Source organism: Battus philenor, unplaced genomic scaffold (assembly GCF_028537555.1).
Source record: "Battus philenor isolate CCGP_79_NKW_IND1 unplaced genomic scaffold, ilBatPhil1.0.hap1 SCAF_5, whole genome shotgun sequence".
Taxonomy (NCBI): Eukaryota; Metazoa; Arthropoda; class Insecta; order Lepidoptera; family Papilionidae; genus Battus; species Battus philenor.
This window is the reverse complement of record NW_027181715.1, coordinates 1,788,135-1,807,840: the sequence shown is the minus strand read 5'-3', so window position 1 is coordinate 1,807,840 and position 19,706 is coordinate 1,788,135. Positions and strand designations below refer to the sequence as shown.

The 19,706-nt window shown below is 32.1% G+C and overlaps 2 protein-coding genes across 2 annotated transcripts; both read left to right on the top strand.

The window, feature by feature from the left end:
* Nucleotides 1-592: 592 nt before the first annotated feature.
* On the top strand, nucleotides 593-9,227 carry Paics (PAICS bifunctional enzyme). The gene is made up of 8 exons (XM_068772369.1): nucleotides 593-763; nucleotides 1,450-1,653; nucleotides 4,645-4,902; nucleotides 6,120-6,245; nucleotides 7,132-7,217; nucleotides 7,593-7,761; nucleotides 8,205-8,422; nucleotides 8,879-9,227. The coding sequence occupies exons 1-8, from the start codon at nucleotides 745-747 to the stop codon at nucleotides 9,068-9,070; spliced, it is 1,272 nt and encodes a 423-aa protein (XP_068628470.1). The 5' UTR covers nucleotides 593-744; the 3' UTR covers nucleotides 9,071-9,227.
* Nucleotides 9,228-9,759: 532 nt separating this feature from the next.
* On the top strand, nucleotides 9,760-15,649 carry Uck (Uridine-cytidine kinase). Its single transcript, XM_068772721.1, has 6 exons — nucleotides 9,760-9,948; nucleotides 11,687-11,946; nucleotides 12,500-12,642; nucleotides 13,447-13,544; nucleotides 14,259-14,307; nucleotides 15,316-15,649. The coding sequence occupies exons 1-6, from the start codon at nucleotides 9,760-9,762 to the stop codon at nucleotides 15,471-15,473; spliced, it is 897 nt and encodes a 298-aa protein (XP_068628822.1). The 3' UTR covers nucleotides 15,474-15,649.
* The last annotated feature ends 4,057 nt before the right edge of the window (nucleotides 15,650-19,706 follow it).

Genomic DNA, 19,706 nt, shown 5'->3' with positions numbered 1-19,706 from the left:
GCCACATGCAAATTAGTTAAATACATTTTAATGACATAGAATTACAATTATAAAATCGTTCAAGTTTCATTCAGATAAGTTAACTGAATTAAAGTATTATTCCTCAAATGGTTATTATTATTAGATATGTTTACTATTTTGCTGAAAAATCGCACATTAATTTTAACTAGAAAAGTACAAATGATTGAAGACATAAAGCAAAAAGGAGAATTGGTTGTTAAATTTATTTTAATTTTTTGTTCTATTAGTGTTTTGTCAATCTTTAAACTAATATATAAAAAACGTTAGTCTTTAAAAAAAGATTATTTTTCCGCTGTACTAATAAATGCACCCTTGTTATCACTAACCAATCCTAGAGGCGACATGCATACATAATAATACCGTACTAATCCCGTAAATGTTATAGTCAGCACTTATTTTTTAAACTACAAAATTAGAATTCTTGCAATGATTTCTCTTTTCACCGTTAACATAATTCGATCCAGGTTTACAATTTTTAAATATTTCAAGAAATTATGTTCAAATATTTCAATAGTATCAAAATTGAGCAGGCGTGTTACGAACTGTTATCATAAGTTTGTCAAATGTTGGTTAGTGCGTAGAGTCGAGCACGTGGTTGTGTCGACGTATATTAGGCTTCAAAACTTTATAAAAGGCTCTCGCTAGTATACAGTTCTGTCGCGCAGTTAAAATTCTCCTGTTAACTCGCTTTATTACCAGTTCATATTTATAAACGTTGATAAGATGTCTCTACCGAAAGAAGGTAATTATAACTTTTTTTTATTTTAAAGCGGTATTATTCGACTAAGTTACGAAGATTGTATCACGCCGTTTCGTTTGACATTTTGTCTCTTTTTAGTATTGAATGATTGCCTCAGCGTGTTTTAACCGCGAAATGTCTAGCGCATACAATATGTTTGGATTCTGGCCTTGGAAATAAATTTTACTTTTTGCTTCTATTGATACTAATAATAAACTAAATATAATCATTTGATTAAACAGCAATTGAGCTTGTAAATCTTATGGTGATAAAATTTATGTTTTTAATTGTCCCGATTAAAAATTTAACAATTTTTTTTAACTTCTCTGTTGGAGAAACTAAATTATTAATAATACGTAATCTTCTATCAAGTCCAATTAAACATTGTATAATGTATGTAATGATGAAACTTTGAAATAAATAACTCAAGCTAATACTAAACTTACGCGATAATATAATAATTTTTTAAAACACACCTAGTATACTATGTTAAGCAAAGATTGTCAAACTTTTTTTGTAAATACATAGAAAATGATTTTAAATACCAGATCTAACATCATGTCCAAAAACGTTTTAGGATATATTATTCATATATTTCTCTTTTACGGTTTTTCAATACATGTTTAATTCTCAGACATCTTTTCTTCTTCTCTTGAAACCAAATTGACTTTATATTTGTTTTTTTTCAGTTGGCGGGCTGAAGCTAGGTGCCTTGATTATAGAAGGCAAAACTAAGCAAGTGTTTGACCTTCCGGAACTTCCTAACCAATGCCTCCTTCTCAACAAAGACAGAATAACCGCCGGCGATGGCGTCAAAGCCCACGATCTCGAGGGAAAAGCCGCCATCTCCAATCAGACTAATGCCAAAGTTTTTGAAATACTGAAAGCTGCCAGTAAGTTTTTATGAGTACACATTTTTAGAAAATAATTTTATTGAATATTTTTCGCGTTTTGTAATCTGTGCTATTAAGGATTTGCTATTTTTTACATATTCCTGACAGCTTATGAAAATGGTCGTCAACAGTTCTTTCTTTTCTATTTATAAGGCATAATATTCTATAAATAAACTCATATGATAAAATATTTTTATACAATATAGAATTGAGAGATATATCTTTAGATTCTGTTTTAAAATGTTTAGCTACTTGTAAATTTAATGATACGAAAATTTTGAAAAATAACATTATAAAAAGAGCCTTTTTGTTTTATTATATTATTTTGGTGTTATTAGTTTTGTAATGTTTTTTATTACACTAAAAAATCAGGGTCGTTTGGATGTGCCGATTCTTCCGCAGTATTTCGCGACACAATGTTGATTTATATGTTACACAGGGAAGCCTGTCAGGAATTGAATTCACTACAGTAGTAAGTCATTCTTTGACCAGTAGAATATCCCATTATATTTACTTAACCAATGTAATTCCGAAATTCTTAATTTTGTTCAAAATATATCTACCCGCAACCAAAAATTGGCAATTTTTAATTTCTGTCATTTATAATTCAAAATATTTATTTTCCTCCATTCTTTATGAGTTCTATGTTTGAATTGTGTTAATGTTATCCGTTCTGAAATAAAGATAATTTATTAAGACGGTCATATTTATTATTTTATACATGAGCAAATAATTTTATAATCTGTGTGGCTAAAATATCGAAACGTAATTAAATTTACGATGTTTATATAAACCGTAAAATAAAAATTACAAACAAAATTGTCACAGAAATATAGATAAGCACTACTTACCTACTTTATTAGCAATATTCCAATGATATTACGTAAAAATCGTGACACTGTTTCTGTAATGACCTGAAAAATATAATCAATCTATCTCATTTGTTTACTTAAGTTCATATTACGAAGATATAATGCGCAAATAAACTATAAACATTTAAGTCAATAATTATTGCGTATAGATAATATATAATTGGAATGTATTTTGAATTCGTTCGTCAATTTATACATTTGATTTGTTTTATCTGTAAATGATTTAAAGGTGTGTACTCTCATTTGTCAACAAAAAGTTATAGAGTTTTTACACCTATTCCAAATCACACGACATAAAGTGATCGTTCGGAATATATGTAATATTTCTATAGGAATGCAATAGGCCTATTACTTCTAGCAGTACTAAATCTGCAGAGACGGATAGTAAACAATATTTAATTTTGATATGTTATAATTAGATTTTTGATTACGATTTTTCTTACTTTTTTATCTGTACATCAATTATTATTTCTAAAATTCCTACTTTTAAGCTATAACCACTCACTTTGTTTAAAGTGAATCAATACTATAATCCGATAATACCTATTGAGATGTGATACGGAATAGTTTCCTGTTTTTTATCTGACATTATGACAAGACATAAATGGCCGAAGAGACATTTTGGTAATGGACAGATGGTTTTATTTTTGGCAAAGCAATTGACCTCTGGCGAGGTCTACAATGGTGCACGCTCGCCTAGAAGATAGCTATTCACTCTTGACTTCTTAATTAAGTATAGAGAAATTTAGAAGTAGAGAGTGGTTCTAATCTCTTCTAGAGGAAACTCTTACGGATGTTTAAGAAACCTTACCTCAGGAGGGTAGACAGGGTTATGTCAGATTCTTACCCACTAACACCTCCTGGTGATCGTCTTCTGCGCGATGCGTGAGAACGCAATATCTTCCAGTCAGGGATAAGCACGCGATCTTCCCTCGCACTTTACTATTTGCCACGCTGCCCCCGAAACCTGTGTTGTGTTATCACGATGGTTTGAGATCACATCTATCCATTCTTCGCCTCAGAGTAGCTGAAGCTAGTGGGAGAGTAAGACCCCATCTTAAATTCCTGCAACTCCGAAGGCCTCGTTTTTAGTAGAGGAACATAGTTCTATGGAGGGTATCTCCGAACGGGATCTGTCCTCTGTCGATACCTTTAGGCTGCTTCCTTCTGGACCATGACGGTCTCACAGAAGGAATCCACAGCTGTCCACGCCTATGACCCGCCTAGCATCGCTACACGACTGCTAACAAGGACAAATCCTGTCCGAATCCAGTTCTTGCTTCTTACCTAACCTAAATGAAGCATATTGTGCGAAGGAAGCCTCATAACTGTTCCATATGCAATGTCGGTATTAACAGTATTTTATGACTATTTTATACACCTGGGTGAATAATATGATGATAGGTTCCCACAATCGCGCGATGAATGGCTCATTGTGGTGACCTTTATCAACCCATATCTTGTACTTAGACGTTACTTGAAGTCGGTCGTCTGTGAATAACATACTACCTTCGTTGGAAGTGGAGTCTGTAGTTTTGTCTATACCAGTGTTTCCCAACGTGGGACCCACTCCACAATGGAGGCAATTTAATTGTTGAAGGTGCAATTCGAAAGTGGACTCAACACGAGTTAAACCCTTTTGCTTTAATATAAAAATGATCTATGTTCCTAGGGGGCGAAAGAATTTAAAATGTTACGGTGGGGCATAGCACGTAAAAGGTTGGAAAATACTGGTCAACATTATTTCAATCCTTGTAAGACATACTTGTAAGACAATTTCTCTCGGCTATGTATGTATATGCTTCAAATAAACAATAATGCGTTATTCTGAACACAGAGAAACGACATTTAAAGTTTATTATTTAAATTTTCGGTTCCTTTTAAATGTTTATTCTGCAATATTTTAAATTATCACTTTAACATCTCAAATACCAACTGCTTTACCGACCGGCGAGCGCAACGGACGCCATCATTATGCCATCATTAACAGCGCCATCTATGAAGCGTCAAAGTTAAACGGGCACTGCTTTACCGAAATTAAATAAGCGCGGCACAATACAAAATAGAATTATTAAAGAAACTAGTATTTTTACATACTTATAAATAACTTGTATTTCAGATGTAAAAACAGCCTTCGTCAAAATTGCTTCACCCACTGCATTCATATCGAAGAAATGTGACATGGTACCCATTGAATGGGTTACCCGCCGCCTTGCTACTGGTTCATTTCTCAAAAGGAACCCCGGAGTGCCGGAGGGTTACAGATTCACTCCTGTAAAATTGGAGACATTCTTCAAGGACGACGCCAACCACGACCCTCAGTGGTCGGAAGAACAACTCCTGGCTGCTAAATTGAAAGTCAACAATGTTATTATTGGTAATCTATATTTTTAATTGTATCAGATACCATAATATTTAGATTCTTGTGAACAATGTACACTCATCGACAATTCTGATTTAAGGTTCGACGAACGTATAAGAAACACTGTATTCAATTTTGCTAGTCGATTGTTGCTAATCGATATGGTTCTTAATTTTCTTCAGACTTGTTCCTACGCTTACTTGTTCTTTGCTTCTTTTTTTCATTTGGATTCTTTATTTTGCCGCTATAACCTATACATTTTGCTTAGTACAACTCGTGGGTAAGTGAACCCGCACAGGTCTGCGTATGGTAGGTTTTGTGCGAACGAAACAGCAATATGAATCTCCATGTACATTAAGAAATCATAAAGGTGGCTTTTATTAATTCAACATTATCATTTCAATCATAAGACGTCGACTGCTAGACGTAGGTCTCCCATAGATTTCCAATAGGTACAGTTAAATACAGCCTTCGTTCAACATCTTCCAACGACTTCATCGTTATCTGTTCCCCTTAAAGCGGTTATCGCAGTTCGTTGAACAATAGACACCCACGGGCTGTATAACAGTGTCCATCATGCGATGGTAGCAATATCACGGCACTGGAACTTGTGCGTGTATTACACGGACGAGACTTTAGATGCGATCGCAAAATTCATTGATGTAGCGAATACGGCACTGCCATACAACTTGAGGATGGCAATATAGAGTAGGGATCAGGAAGTTGTCGCACATAACTTAATTTTAAAAACTGACAGAACACCATTGATTTGAAAAAATCATAATAACTAGTTGACTAAATAGTTTGAAACAGTATAAAGAACATGTAAACAATTTTTTTTTTAATGTAAAAACAAAGGCACGGACGCAAATGTCTGTGGAATGTAGATACTAATAAAAAAACTGCTTCCCTTATGAGTGGACGTCCCATGCTACGCTTGTCGTTCTATGATCACTACTCCAATACATTAAAAACCCACTGACCATGTGTTCTTTGTTTTATTGGTCTGTTCACTATCACTCCAACTTGCTTATCCACATTCCTTTTTTTGGCTCCTGGCTTGCGCTTCCGTCTAAGTGACAGTGACAGATAAGTGACAGTTCAAAATTTTCTATAGAGCTGCGTCTTATTGTAACAAAGATGATGATACTCTGTGATGAAGAAGCTATAAGTCATTAATAATATATAGCTGAGTGATGAAGAGAAGTAATTAAATAAAACACATTTTCCAGGTCAAGACGAAGTTGATTACATGAAGAGAGTGACAGTGCTCGTTTTTGAAATATTAGAGAAGGCCTGGGCATTAAGGGACTGCGCGCTAATCGACATGAAAATCGAATTCGGAGTTGATAATGAAGGTAACTTACAAATATGTTAAATGACATTTGACAGTTAATTTTTTTTTAAACAGATACGCGGCTTTTGGCCAATGACATTTAAGGTTCATATACACAGAAAAAAAAGTATTTAGAATTTTAATTTTCGTCAATAAAGAATGGTTGCAACATGTCCATAGATTATATAACCAAATAATGGACAGCCAATAATAATGGTTTCAATTATTTTATCCGTCCTGTTATGTAAAATCCGTAGAATGTTTCAAATATAATCCATATATCCAATAATATTCCATATTAATTTGCGTATCATTATATTGTACATCCAAGAATTTGGGACATGCCGTTTAAATATTATTTATAAATAGAGATAATAAAAATACATCAATTATATATTATCTCTATTTTGTAATTTTTTTACCGTTTTTATTTGTTTTTAAATTATTTACCATCGCTACAACTGGAGGATCGAAAAAACACAATATACTTATAATTATGTATTGCAATAGCTAATAACAAATTAAATATATGCCGACTTATTTAACTGTCCACTTCGAAGTGTAAAGATAATGAGAAAATTTCTTAATATTTATTACTTATAACAATCTTTTTGGTCACGTACTGCTGCGCCTTTCGTTCCTATGCCTTGAATGTTGGGATCGGGTTGCATAGCACGCAAGCAGATTCCCTTTTACGATACGTATGTAACGACTGCAACATATATTTCATTTAAAACAAATAAACAAAGGACGGCTTTTTATTCCAAATATGTACAACTGAAACATTTAAAATTTCTCACATGGATTTTAAAGTCAATTGATACTTGTATAATAATGCGGTCACATGTCCTTGATAATTTCAAATTTCCAGAATTCCATTTTTAAAATGTACATTACGCAATCCGCAGGCAACATACTGGTAGCGGATGTAATCGACTCCGATTCGTGGAGGTTGTGGCCTTCTGGAGATAAACGTCTAATGGTCGATAAACAAGTAAGATTTCTTTATCTCACATATTCAAACAATATTTGATCTTTGTATACAGGATGAATATTTCTAACTAATTCTTATGATTTCACTCACAGTATGGCAATTTACTATTTACATAATCTACAGAATTATTGATTGGAGGTTTAAATAGGTAAATGTATACACATATTAGTTTGCTAAAAGCTTTTACATTTATTTTGAAGCATACTATATAAAGACAACTCTGAAATATATTACATTTTTCTCTATTAAAATACCACAGGCCAGTTACTTCTGACAGTACGAAGTGCGCATGGACGGAAATAATAATAAAAAACAATAAATTTTATTTCTATTATTAACAGATAATACTAACAGATATTAATCTATGATTAACAGGTATATAGAGACTTAAAGAACGTCACTGCAGCCGACCTGGACACCGTGAAACGTAACTTCGCATGGGTCAAGGACCAGCTCGATCACTTGAAGCCGACAGTTCACCATAAAGTGGTAGTGTTTATGGGATCGCCACAAGATAAGGAACACTGCAATAAGATAGCTAATGGTAATAAATATATACAAACAATAAAATATTTTTTACACACAATACAAATATACAGTACCCGGCAATAAATATTGCACATCGACCTTTGGAAAGAGACAATTGTCTAATTTCGGCTTCACATTGGTGTTAAATAGGACTGACAAAACATCACATAGGTAATGTGGCAAAATAGACAATTAAAAAAGGAAGAATTCAAGTAAACATTCCTTAGTTATTCCGAACGGAATAATGACAGTTTATGTGTCTGTTCATGTGTATTTGGACCCCGGCGATAATATAATAATAATAATAATAATAAAACTATTTAGATACCTGTAAAACTAATTTAAAAATCACAAAACTACTTATAAAGCACATTTTAATCCATTTTTAATATGTTCTGCAACTGAAATTATGACAATTTCTTGGTCACTAAGTAAAGTTATTTTTAATAATCTTACCAGCGGCAAAGGAACTAGGTCTGGATGTGGATCTCCGAGTTACTTCAGCTCACAAGGCAACAGAAGAGACACTTCGCATCATGCAGCGATATGAAGATACTCATGGAGCACTGGTGTTCATAGCAGTGGCAGGTCGCTCCAATGGACTCGGACCAGTACTGTCCGGAAATACCAGTTACCCCGTCATCAATTGCCCACCACCCTCTGATAAACTTGTCCAGGTAGATATCATTCCAGGCTATTTGTCATGATTTCCAACCAAAGACGAACAATAAACTCATCTCTAATTAAGTTTTGGTATCGAGATTTTAATTATAACCGTGCTTTAATATTACAAAATGTACATAAATCATTTTCCCATATATGTTTTTTCCAGAATAACAATTATTATTAATTTTTTTTAAAAAATTGCAACCTTAACTTTAAAGCGTACTACATTTTTAATTTACCTAATCATTTTAATTAACATTTTAAATATGCTTCCATTTTTCAATATATCAATATTCTTCCTTCCACTCTCTCTCTCTCTCACTCTCTCTGATTTTGAACTTTTATCACTTACTTTTAAATATTCATTTATATGGAAATTTAAAAAAAGAACATCAATTTTCAATGTCACTTCTAGATCGTCTAGAAGAAAATTCTGTAAAAATTTAATAAAATAATTATTATTGCAGGACATCTGGTCTTCCTTGTCCGTGCCTTCCGGACTCGGATGCGCTACCGTGATTTATCCGGACAGCGCCGCCATAATGGCTGCACAAATCATCGGCCTGCAAGACTATCTGGTCTGGGGCAGACTTAGAGCTAAACAGATCGAAATGGCCGCATCTCTACGAAAGGCCGACAAACAAATAAGAAATAACTAAAATATTACACATTTGCCTTAACTGAAATGTTAATTCAGTATTTAGTGTGCTAATGCGCCGAGTTACACTCGAAACTTATTTTTACTACTAAAATATAAAGATACAGTAAATATAAAGTTATGAATATACCATTCCAATAAAAATAATTTTTATACTACATCTGGTTTCATTTTTTTTTAAATTAAGACTAATGACTAACATATTTACCCCGGCATTTTTTATAAACTGTAAATAATAAAATTTTGCATATATATTATTATCATCATGTAAGAATTAAATATAAAACACAATTTTAAAATAATTTCTCACAGTAATCTTGCAGATGATAACTTTTTACCGTGTCTTAAACTATTATTAACTAACAGTTTATCTGTGTCTGCTAGAACTGTTACAAGTGATAAACTAGATACAAGAAGTTGGTCACCTATTTTATATAACACGTGTTTAAAACTGATTAAATACATTTTTATTAGAGATTGGTAATAAGTTGGTCTCTAGAAACTGTTTCCTTGTATAAAGATCGGGAAAAATAATAATAATAGTTTTTTTTTATCTAGTACTAACTCTGATAATCATTTGGATTTTGTATTAAGCATTATCTATAAAAAATAAGTATATGCTTTTTCAAAATATTGCGAAACAATTTTACAACAACACAGTCGACTGTTTTGGCAACATCTACCGTTGAAATGTCAATGTCAACAATTTTATTGCGGAGTCGTGTTTGGGGTTTTGGTGAATTAGTGAAAAGAAATCCAACAAAGAACATCTTTACTTACAAAATGTCCGAAAAGCCGGCCGATTATCTCGCTACTAATGGCTTTGAAAGCAAAACTCCGTTTTTAATCGGCGTGGCCGGTGGCACGGCGAGTGGAAAGGTTAGTTAAGCAATTGCACCATATTATTTTATTGATTTTTTATTCAATTCGATGATTGCTTACGTAACGGGATGGTACTGCTGGATTTTGATAAGAGTACAATTTTTTAAAACAAATACTACAAAATATGTTGATAGAAATGTGCCCTAACCTTCTTTATAACAACCTTGATAGGTGATTGTTTTTCAAATCAGTTTTTCAAACATTTATAGATATTTTGTCTAATAATATATATTGTTATATTCACTTCTTTGTTAAATTTTGAAAAAGCATGAATGATCTAAATGAATATTTATCATAATAGTTTTAGATGTGAAAGTGAAAAAAAATTATGTCAGATATATATTATATCAATATGTTTGGTGCGGTGGATTATGATCTGTTATGGCAGGTCCCAGGTGTAATACTTACCATTTCAATTAATGGTTTAACATTGCATCTGAAGAGAACCAGCATTCTGGGATCAATGGCCAATGATAAATCATATTTTTTGTTAAATTTGGCAGCAATAAAATATTAGGAGGAAATATAAAAAGGTTCTACCTTAGTGAATTAAAGTTTTTGTAATTTAGTGTAATAATAAAGTATCATACCTGGCATTTGGTTTAGCCCATAGACATCCACTGTAAGGCATAAGCTGTTCTTAAAGATATATATGGGGGGATATACCATAATTGCCACACTTGGTTTGATGATCTCAGTGTGGAATTATGGTATGCAAAGAACGCTACTGCTCATCATCTGGAAACTTAATTGTGAGCAATGGCAATCCTATATAATTAAATCAAAAACTGTGAGTTATTTAAGATACAACCTAAAATCGAAAGTCCCAGTCCTCTACCACTGCTTATTGTAAATTAATTACTCTATGTTATTTATATATTTTTTGGTTAGTAGTTAGGCTAATTGTATTAGTAAAAGATTAACATTTCTAAAAGTTTCTAGATTATCTCTCATCTGTGGTACTCCCTTAACATTTATAAGAGATCTGTTGGTATGAGCACTCAGTTTATTTAAAACTGTGATGGTCTGTGCAAAAAAACCCTCCTGATTAGGTAATGTAATTTCAAAGCAACTGTAAATTCCAAGGAGAGATCTTAATCATTATTCATTAATATTCATCACCCATAAGTTGGCTAATCATTTATGTAATTTTACATTTTCATTAAAATATATATATAATATGTATTCAATCAAAGTAATTACATACTATATTTATACTTTGTACCAATAGTTAATATTACTGTTATATAAGTAATCATAAACAGTTTTAATATCAGTTTTGTTTGAACAGCAGCCAGTAAAGTTATAATATTTGTAAAAATTTATAGCATATGGTGAGGACTAAATGAAATAACAGGTTAAAAAAAGGTCTTGTAAAGTAGTGAAAAATATATGAATGTTAGGAAAATCTTAAGCCAATTATTGAACTAAAGGTTATTCTATTTTGTAAATCTGTTTATATGAATTATTCTGAGTGAAAAACATAAATTTAAAAAATTGGTTATTGGTGATTTTTTATACTGCTATAAATGTTACCAGAAGTAATTGCATCTGTAATAAACAAATACCAGGTTAAGAAGTGTGTGTCACAAAGAAATAAGGTTATAGTAAATAAACTATAGTTTTTAAATTTATAATCGATAATTATACTTTTATATGTAACTTGATAGTTAATAATTTTTTATGAAAATTAATAAAAAAAATCATGTACTAATTTTAAAAAAAATTGTACCAGTCTACAGTATGCCAGCGTATTATGGAAAAATTAGGACAGCAGCACAAAGAACAAACTGAAAGGCGCGTGGTGTGCATCAGTCAGGACTCATTCTACCGAACTCTTACACCATCAGAACGCCTCAGAGCCGAGAGGGGCCAGTTTAATTTTGATCATCCAGATGCATTTGATGATAAAAAGTTGCTTGCAATTTTGAAAGATATCTTGGGTGGAAAGAAAGTTGAGGTTCCAGAATATGATTACATCACAAATTCAATCAAGTAAGTTATATTAATGTCTTATTAGTTACTGATTATGGGAATGGTTGCATCAATTTTTACAATCTGTCAATCTAGACTAGACCTCATAAAGTGATATGGCCTATGGATCTTATCATTAGCTGCATCTTACATGGTATTGTGGATTGTATATAACAAGTCTTTCCATCTAATCCTCATATAGTATTGACCAAAAAGTAATAAAATTCTAGAGTAAATGATCGTCTAGAGGAACTGTTTGAGTTTGAAGTCCTGGAGAATAGATATATTATTATGATTTTGAGTTTGTTATGACATTATTCTCCAGCATTATACCTACTCTGTATCTGTAACTTATAATTTCTATTTTCCTTCAACATTTCTTAACAATTAAGTAACACTGGAAATTCTATGGATGTTACAAAGTGAGTATTTTGTTGATTCCATAATATTACAACCTTTCCATATATAAGTATTTCCATTGCACATGAATATTATTTAAAAAAAGAGTAATTAATTGAGTAAAAAAAATGAAAACAACAGATAGGTGCTTTAAAAATGTTATATGTTCTACCAGCCCACATCGATCGCACACCATCTACCCTGCAGATGTGGTACTGATTGAAGGTATACTCGTGTTCTACTTCCCTGAGGTGCGGGATCTGTTCCACATGAAGCTGTTTGTTGACACCGACTCTGATACTCGACTTGCAAGGAGAGGTAAGTTAATCCACATATTTTTAATCTTTTCTCATACTATCACTAATTATATAGAATATACCAGATAGAATTATACCAGATGAGACCAGTTTGATTGAAAGAAGAGTCTACCTTATAATGGCATGGTTCAACTTAAATCTATTTGAGGTTTCAAACATACTCTGATATAAGAATAGCTTACAAACATTTTTGTAATAAGTTGTATGTGTTGTTGGTTATGATGTTTTAAATGTATACCCATATATCTCCTACTAACCGAGTGTGGGTTTCTAATCTTCTAGATTTTTGGTTGTAATATGCTTCTTTACATTTTATGAAAGGCAGTAATAAGATTATATGCACAAACATTATATAACAAAAATAAAAATGCATGTTAAAATAAAATTGATGGAAAAAGCTTATTATTCAATTAGTGAACATTTAAATAATAAGAATCCTTGGCAGTGATGCCGCCTGATTATTTCGATTTCATTAAGGCTATATCTGATAAAGTATTGAGTGGTAGTGGGGGAGGAGGTGGAAATAACAAAGCAGTGACGGACTGAGCTCACTCTGTGTTTGTTCAGCCAATAGTAATAAACACTTGTGGTGAAAAACATAATTATTAAATTGGTGTCTATTTTACTTTCATTATACAGTTTTTTTCCTTGTAACACTTTTACTTATTTAAATATAAGAGAAAAAATACATATTTACAAGTATATGTATGATTTGAAACCACAAATATCTCGATGACTGGTTGTGATTAGTAACAGGCTCTATGTATTTATGAAAATAATAATATATTGCGTTTGATGCTTGCAGTGCCCCGGGACATCATGGAACGCGGCCGAGACTTGGAGCAGGTGCTCAACCAATACATGAACTTTGTGAAGCCTGCATTTGAAGAGTTTTGCCTGCCGGTGGGTACATTTTCTATTTCATCATCACTAGATATCATATAAATTATATATATAAATATGCCTATCAATTTCAAAATTCTGATCATTATCTATACTTTATAACTAAGCAACAAGGAAGCCATAAGTTTTTTTTTTTCAATTTTAAGTTATTTACACTCTGTTAAATGATTAACTTGATTATGTTATAATTGGTCAAGGTTGAGATGACAAGACTATTCAGTAGCTGGTTTCGTTTAACTCCAATTTAAATCTTCTAGCTTAGTTTTGTGCAAAAGTATGCTCTAAAAATCTTTTGACTTTCATCTGCATAAAAATAAGTTTTTAGTACCCAAATTTTATTATATAATTTATCTGTCTGTTATACCGTTCTATTTAAGTATGTGTTTATTAGTAACTAAAGTTACTCCTCACAACATCAGCTACCTGTCAATATAAGTTCCGTCAAAATCGGTTCAGCCATTTTATAGTCTAGCTGGAATAAACAGACAGATAAACAAAAATTTTAAAAATATAAATTTATATTTGTGCCTTATTTATATTCATATGCATATGGTCAAAAGAGGTTATTTCAATATTACTAACGGACATTCCAGTTTTAAATTTGTTTCTAGATTAAATATAGAAATATAATATTTATCAAGTATATATATATGTAATTAAATAAATGCACCTATTTAAATAAATTTTTTTTATAATCTAATGTAATTTTTTCAGACTAAGAAATTTGCTGATGTCATCATTCCGCGAGGCGCAGACAATTTGGGTAAGATTATATTTGATTTTTTAACCTTTATATTTTTTTTTTCGGATTCTTACTAATCATTATTGTCCTTGGCAATAATAACTCTATAAGTATATTGTTACACTATTTTTAATTCTCAGTGTGAAGTAGTATAGCGGTAAAGAACTTAGACTTGCAATCATATATAATTCACACTTTGTGCATTAAGGATTGCCACTACTCACAAAAAAGTATAGGTATACCATACTGTAATCGCCAATCCACCTATCTAGCGGGGTGATTATGGTATATTATCCCATAGATATCTTTGGGTGAGACCTATGCTTTACTTTATGTGTATTGGTTGAAAAGAACTCATCCTTTTAATGAGTTGGTACACGTAACAAAACTCGCACAATATCCCTAAAAATTTTAGGGATGTTGTATGAGTGTGTTTCTTCCATTTAAAGTAAAAAAAGGAATTGGCTACTTTGAAAATCCTTTATCTAGATAATGGAATTGCGCAAACCCTATTTATGATATTAAAGGTAAGTAAACGAAATAATATTGATATGAAATAATCGATTAAAAAAATCTAAATTTATTAATTGATATATGTCATATGGACAAACATTTACAAAAAAGTGTCATCGGTAATGAAATTGAGTAGTTTAATGGAAATGAAAAAATGTTTTAAGACTGAAATTGTTAGGAATTATTTGCTTTTTATTTTTTAACTAGGTAATATGTGGTGTTCGTCAATCCCAAACAAATAATTTTTTTTTGTAAGTTTATGTTTATATATTATTTATAAATAAATATATATGTTAATTATAATTCTTAAGTAACACTAATATTAAGTCTGTCATTTCCACACAAAATAGAACCTTATTAGTTAATGAATAAAGGTCATAGCCACTGCAATTAGCCAAAAAAAGAAAATCTTTCAAACACGCCTTTTTATTACTTGTTGCAGCGGCTATGCTCTTATGTAGCTGCTAATCCGAACCTTAAAATCAACGCGTTAAAGTCCGTTTCTCGTTGTTGCAGTGGCTATTGACTTAATCGTGCACCATATATGGGATATCATGTACAAGAAGAGACCAGAGAAGATTGTTAATGGGAACTGCAACGGCGCCCATCTGGAGGTGGACGAGGTGAACGGGAGACGGATGTCTGGGAGCTCCGAAGACACTCTTAGCCGATAGCCCAAGATATCAAAACAGGGCTTCCTCGACGGAGTTGGATCTGTGATCTAAGAATTACCTATGATAAGTTCCATTGACTAACGTCTAGGCACAAGCGTTTAAATATCGAATATTTTATCTATTTTAATGCCAAAACAACCGTAACTGTATACGATCAGTATTAATTATAATTCCTTTCGCCCCCAAAAAAAAAATAAATAATAAAAATATTTCCAGAGATCGAGTAATAGGATGCATATTTGTCAAAGTTTAATGCGAACAAATTATAAAGGCAGCTTTAATGATTTACCAATAAATAAATTATAAAGAAAAAATAAACTATTTACGATAATCTACCTGTGCACAAGCAGATGTAGTTTGCCTCACTCATATGAGGAAGTACATTATTCTGTCTCTTTCACGCATTCCACTTTCGAGTTACCTTATTCTTGACCCCAAGAATTTGTTATTTCTATATTACAAAATGTACTCCATAATATTCTATATCTAAACGTAATTGGACAGGATATAGGCCGCTTCCAACTACTAGCAGCCCAGTAGTGGACTGAGGCTTACAATAGTAAGTCACCGGTTTTATTCCCGAGATAAAATCTTGTATAATTCCCATTTTGTACATTAATCATAGGAGTACTAATCCTATGGCACTGCTCACAAGTTTTCAGAAGATGGTTCCGCGTATCATAATACCATATCGCCCAAAGGCTGTCAAGAGTGGCGATTATTGTCTTATATGGGCCTATGGACTCCAACGGTGACGATGCTTCCAACCTGTCCTTTTAGAAATCTGAAAGGAAGGCCTATGTCCACCAGTGGACTTCGTCCCTTATACATCCAATCTTATTATTATAGGATTGGATGTAGAAGGTACGATGTGTAATATAATATATCAAGTTTTTTAATTGCTGCAAAGCTGTAGTAATATCTCTTCTCTTTAAGAGGAAAACATGCATCCTGATATATGATCTCTGCATATAACACGGCCAAAATTAAATTTCCCCAATGATTATTATCTAAGATTTAAAAAAAATGTTTTTTTTTTAAATACCACCCATGCGCGTTCATATATACGTATACGCACATATATATTGCCTGTATTAAAATATATGTAACGTATGTTAAAATTAAATACAACGCTATTGCATTTAGATATTCCAATGTAAATAGATGTTTCTATAAAATATAAGTACAGGATAATCTTACATTTATGGGTAGGCTTAGAAATGCTATGCTGTTTGAAAAATCCAAAAAAATGGGGTAAAGTCTAAAAAAATATTTGATGACCATATATGTTTAGATATTTTGTAAGAAAAATCTGTAAAATTTGTAAAAAAAAATTGTTGATCGGGCATAGACTAAATGTTGCAGTGTAGCTAGGTGCTTCATAGACAAATAAAAGAAGAATAAAAACGTTTTAAAAATAGAACATATTTTTAGATACACTTCCAATGTTGCGTTTTTTTAATGCAAATTCTACTTTTGTTTTAAAAACCGTTAGTAGTCGAACCAGTTTTTGTGCGATTTTTATATGTGCTGTTTTTTGTGCAGTACATATATGAAAATTTAAATGAAATGAAAATCATTATTATGTAAAATATTTAATATCTGGCTACGTGATATATATAAAAATGTGACAAAGTTCGCCTATTGCCAGACTTCGAAGGATACAAGTAGTTGTATTTCAGCTAAAAAACTAAGGAGGTGGCTTTACTTACACAAAAGGACAGATAAATAAATAATTTTCGGAGTTTTAAGTCCGCCTGTACTTAATGTAAGAGCGAGACAACTACTACAAACTAAAGTTTGTCGTCTTACTCTTACATTAGAATACCATATATCCAATACAAAAGTGCTTTCTATACTAAGCCAACATTACAAATAGTCAAACCTAATTAAAAGATGTTTAATTTACTTGTATTACTATATACATAATTACTATTTTATAATGTTACTTATTATTGATTTGTGTTCATTATTTAATATAGGATGTAGTTTTATATTATAAACTATATGATAGACGTAAATGTCACAGATCCAACTCTAAAATATTACGAGGTTGATTATGGTTTATATAATTAAAAATGTATTATTATAACTGCGCATATGTGATGAAACGATCACATTTTTTTTTCCAATTAGTGCATTGAAATTATAATAATTAACTTGTCATTAATTTCAGTTTAATAGCGCACTAAAGTCAATATATCGACATAAAATATTAATATCTATATTTTATATATTATTATATTTATAATAACCTATAATTTACATAGTGTTATGTAGTCACGAATGGTATAAACATATGTATACAGGATGTTTGTTTATAAGGTTGAATGTATAGCTCATATGTTATTTGTCAGCGAAGAGGTATAAAGCATTTACACCTATTTACAATCATCCTGTATAATGTGATCATTCTAAGATGTGTAACATTAATTTATTTCTAAATATGTTGTAATACAAAATTTTAAAACGCGATATTTACAATATTATTACGTTACTTATTATTTCTGAAATCATTGATATTTGGATGGGATGTACCATACATTTTTATTTTTAGTCGATAGGCGCCCACTGCGAGGCATATGTCGCTCACAATGATCGCCACAATGACTAGTCATGCTTTTCGTGCATCCAGTGTCATCCCACGACATTCACTATGTAGTCGACCCTTCTAGAAGGGGATGTACCCACGCCGAGTCTACCAACTCGGTTGAACAAGCTATGTTCCCAGCCCAATGCCACTTCAGACAAACAATAATTCGAGCTACTTCAGCGATCTTAATTCTTCTCTTAGTCTACCAACTCGAAATAATAAGACAGAGGTATTAGAACTATATTTAACGAGCAAGTGAATGTTGCCTTCTTTCCAGTTACGAATTTACCAACATACTCGATTGACTAATCTACTACGCAAAATCACATATAACTTACGCGTTCGCTAAGCAGTTGGCGCTTATTAGCCTTTCACTCACGTGATTGGTCAAGTGACTTGAGTGGTAGTGGGGGGGAGAAAGCGTTTAAATAGCAAAGCGGAATAGGAGGATATAGAAAGCGAATCTGACGTAGATTTTTTTTTTGGTTTATTAGCTCGCGGATTTCGGATCCGCGAGCCCAGAGTCCGATGAAGCTGTAAAAGTCAAAACGGCTAACAGCACGCATCAACATTCGAATATAGCCACGGAGCTGATTCGGTGTTTGGCACTGGTCGGACTAACATCTCCTGAGGATGCCCTGTGAAGGAGTGAAACACGTGTAGAGTATATTAACGGTGGTAGTTGTGTTTCGCATTGTTTACCGCACGTGCATTTACCAGCTGGCGGTGCACTTCATCGCATGACTACTACTGCATAGCGGAAGTAGCTAGATATTAGTTCCTTTCTTAGTTAACTGTGTGCCCCGCCCACTGAAGTGGCAGACGAATAATTTTTCAAGCCACTTCGGTGACCTTAGTTCTTCTCTGTTCTATCTCGAAGCGAAACTTCGAGCTATCTCTCCATTGCTCTCCGGGTGACTTTTATAAGGCGCGTCGTCAGCGACAATGCCAATGACATACGGATCTAACCGTATGTCATTGGCAACACACTTCAACTTTCGTCATCAACCATATATTAATTAGCAAATGAGCTATACATTCCCCTTTTAAAACTTTTACTCATATTTTCATCACCTGTATACATATACACACACGCACTCATGACTTATGGTATAGATATATTACCTATTTTACAATAAAAATTGAATTCGATATTGACATAAATAATGTTGATTTTCTATACACTATATTTTTAAAAATAATTTGTCATACGTATGGAAAATTATGTCTTGTTTACATATAGTAAAAGCTCTATTCGCGGGAATATAGGAGATACGTTCTTTGCTGAGAAAATAAAAAAAGAACATTTTATTTTATATTTATTTAAAATCAATTTAATTGAAGTTTTTAAACATTTTGATTAATTATCTTAAGGTCTAAACAATGGTTTAAATAATTTTGTAATTATCTCTTGCTTAATTTTTTTTAAAAAGCTTCAATTCAGACTGACACGCAGCAGTCGCATTAGCGGTCTGCAATTTAAAAATAAGACTTCGTTCGATTTTCAAATTATATGTTACGTTCCCAGTGCCCACCCAGGCCTTTTACCATAGAACGGAATAGCAACATTTAAAAATATACTTTATGCCTTGAGCAATAAGGCTGCTTTCTTTCTGTTTGTTTACATTCTAAAAAATACC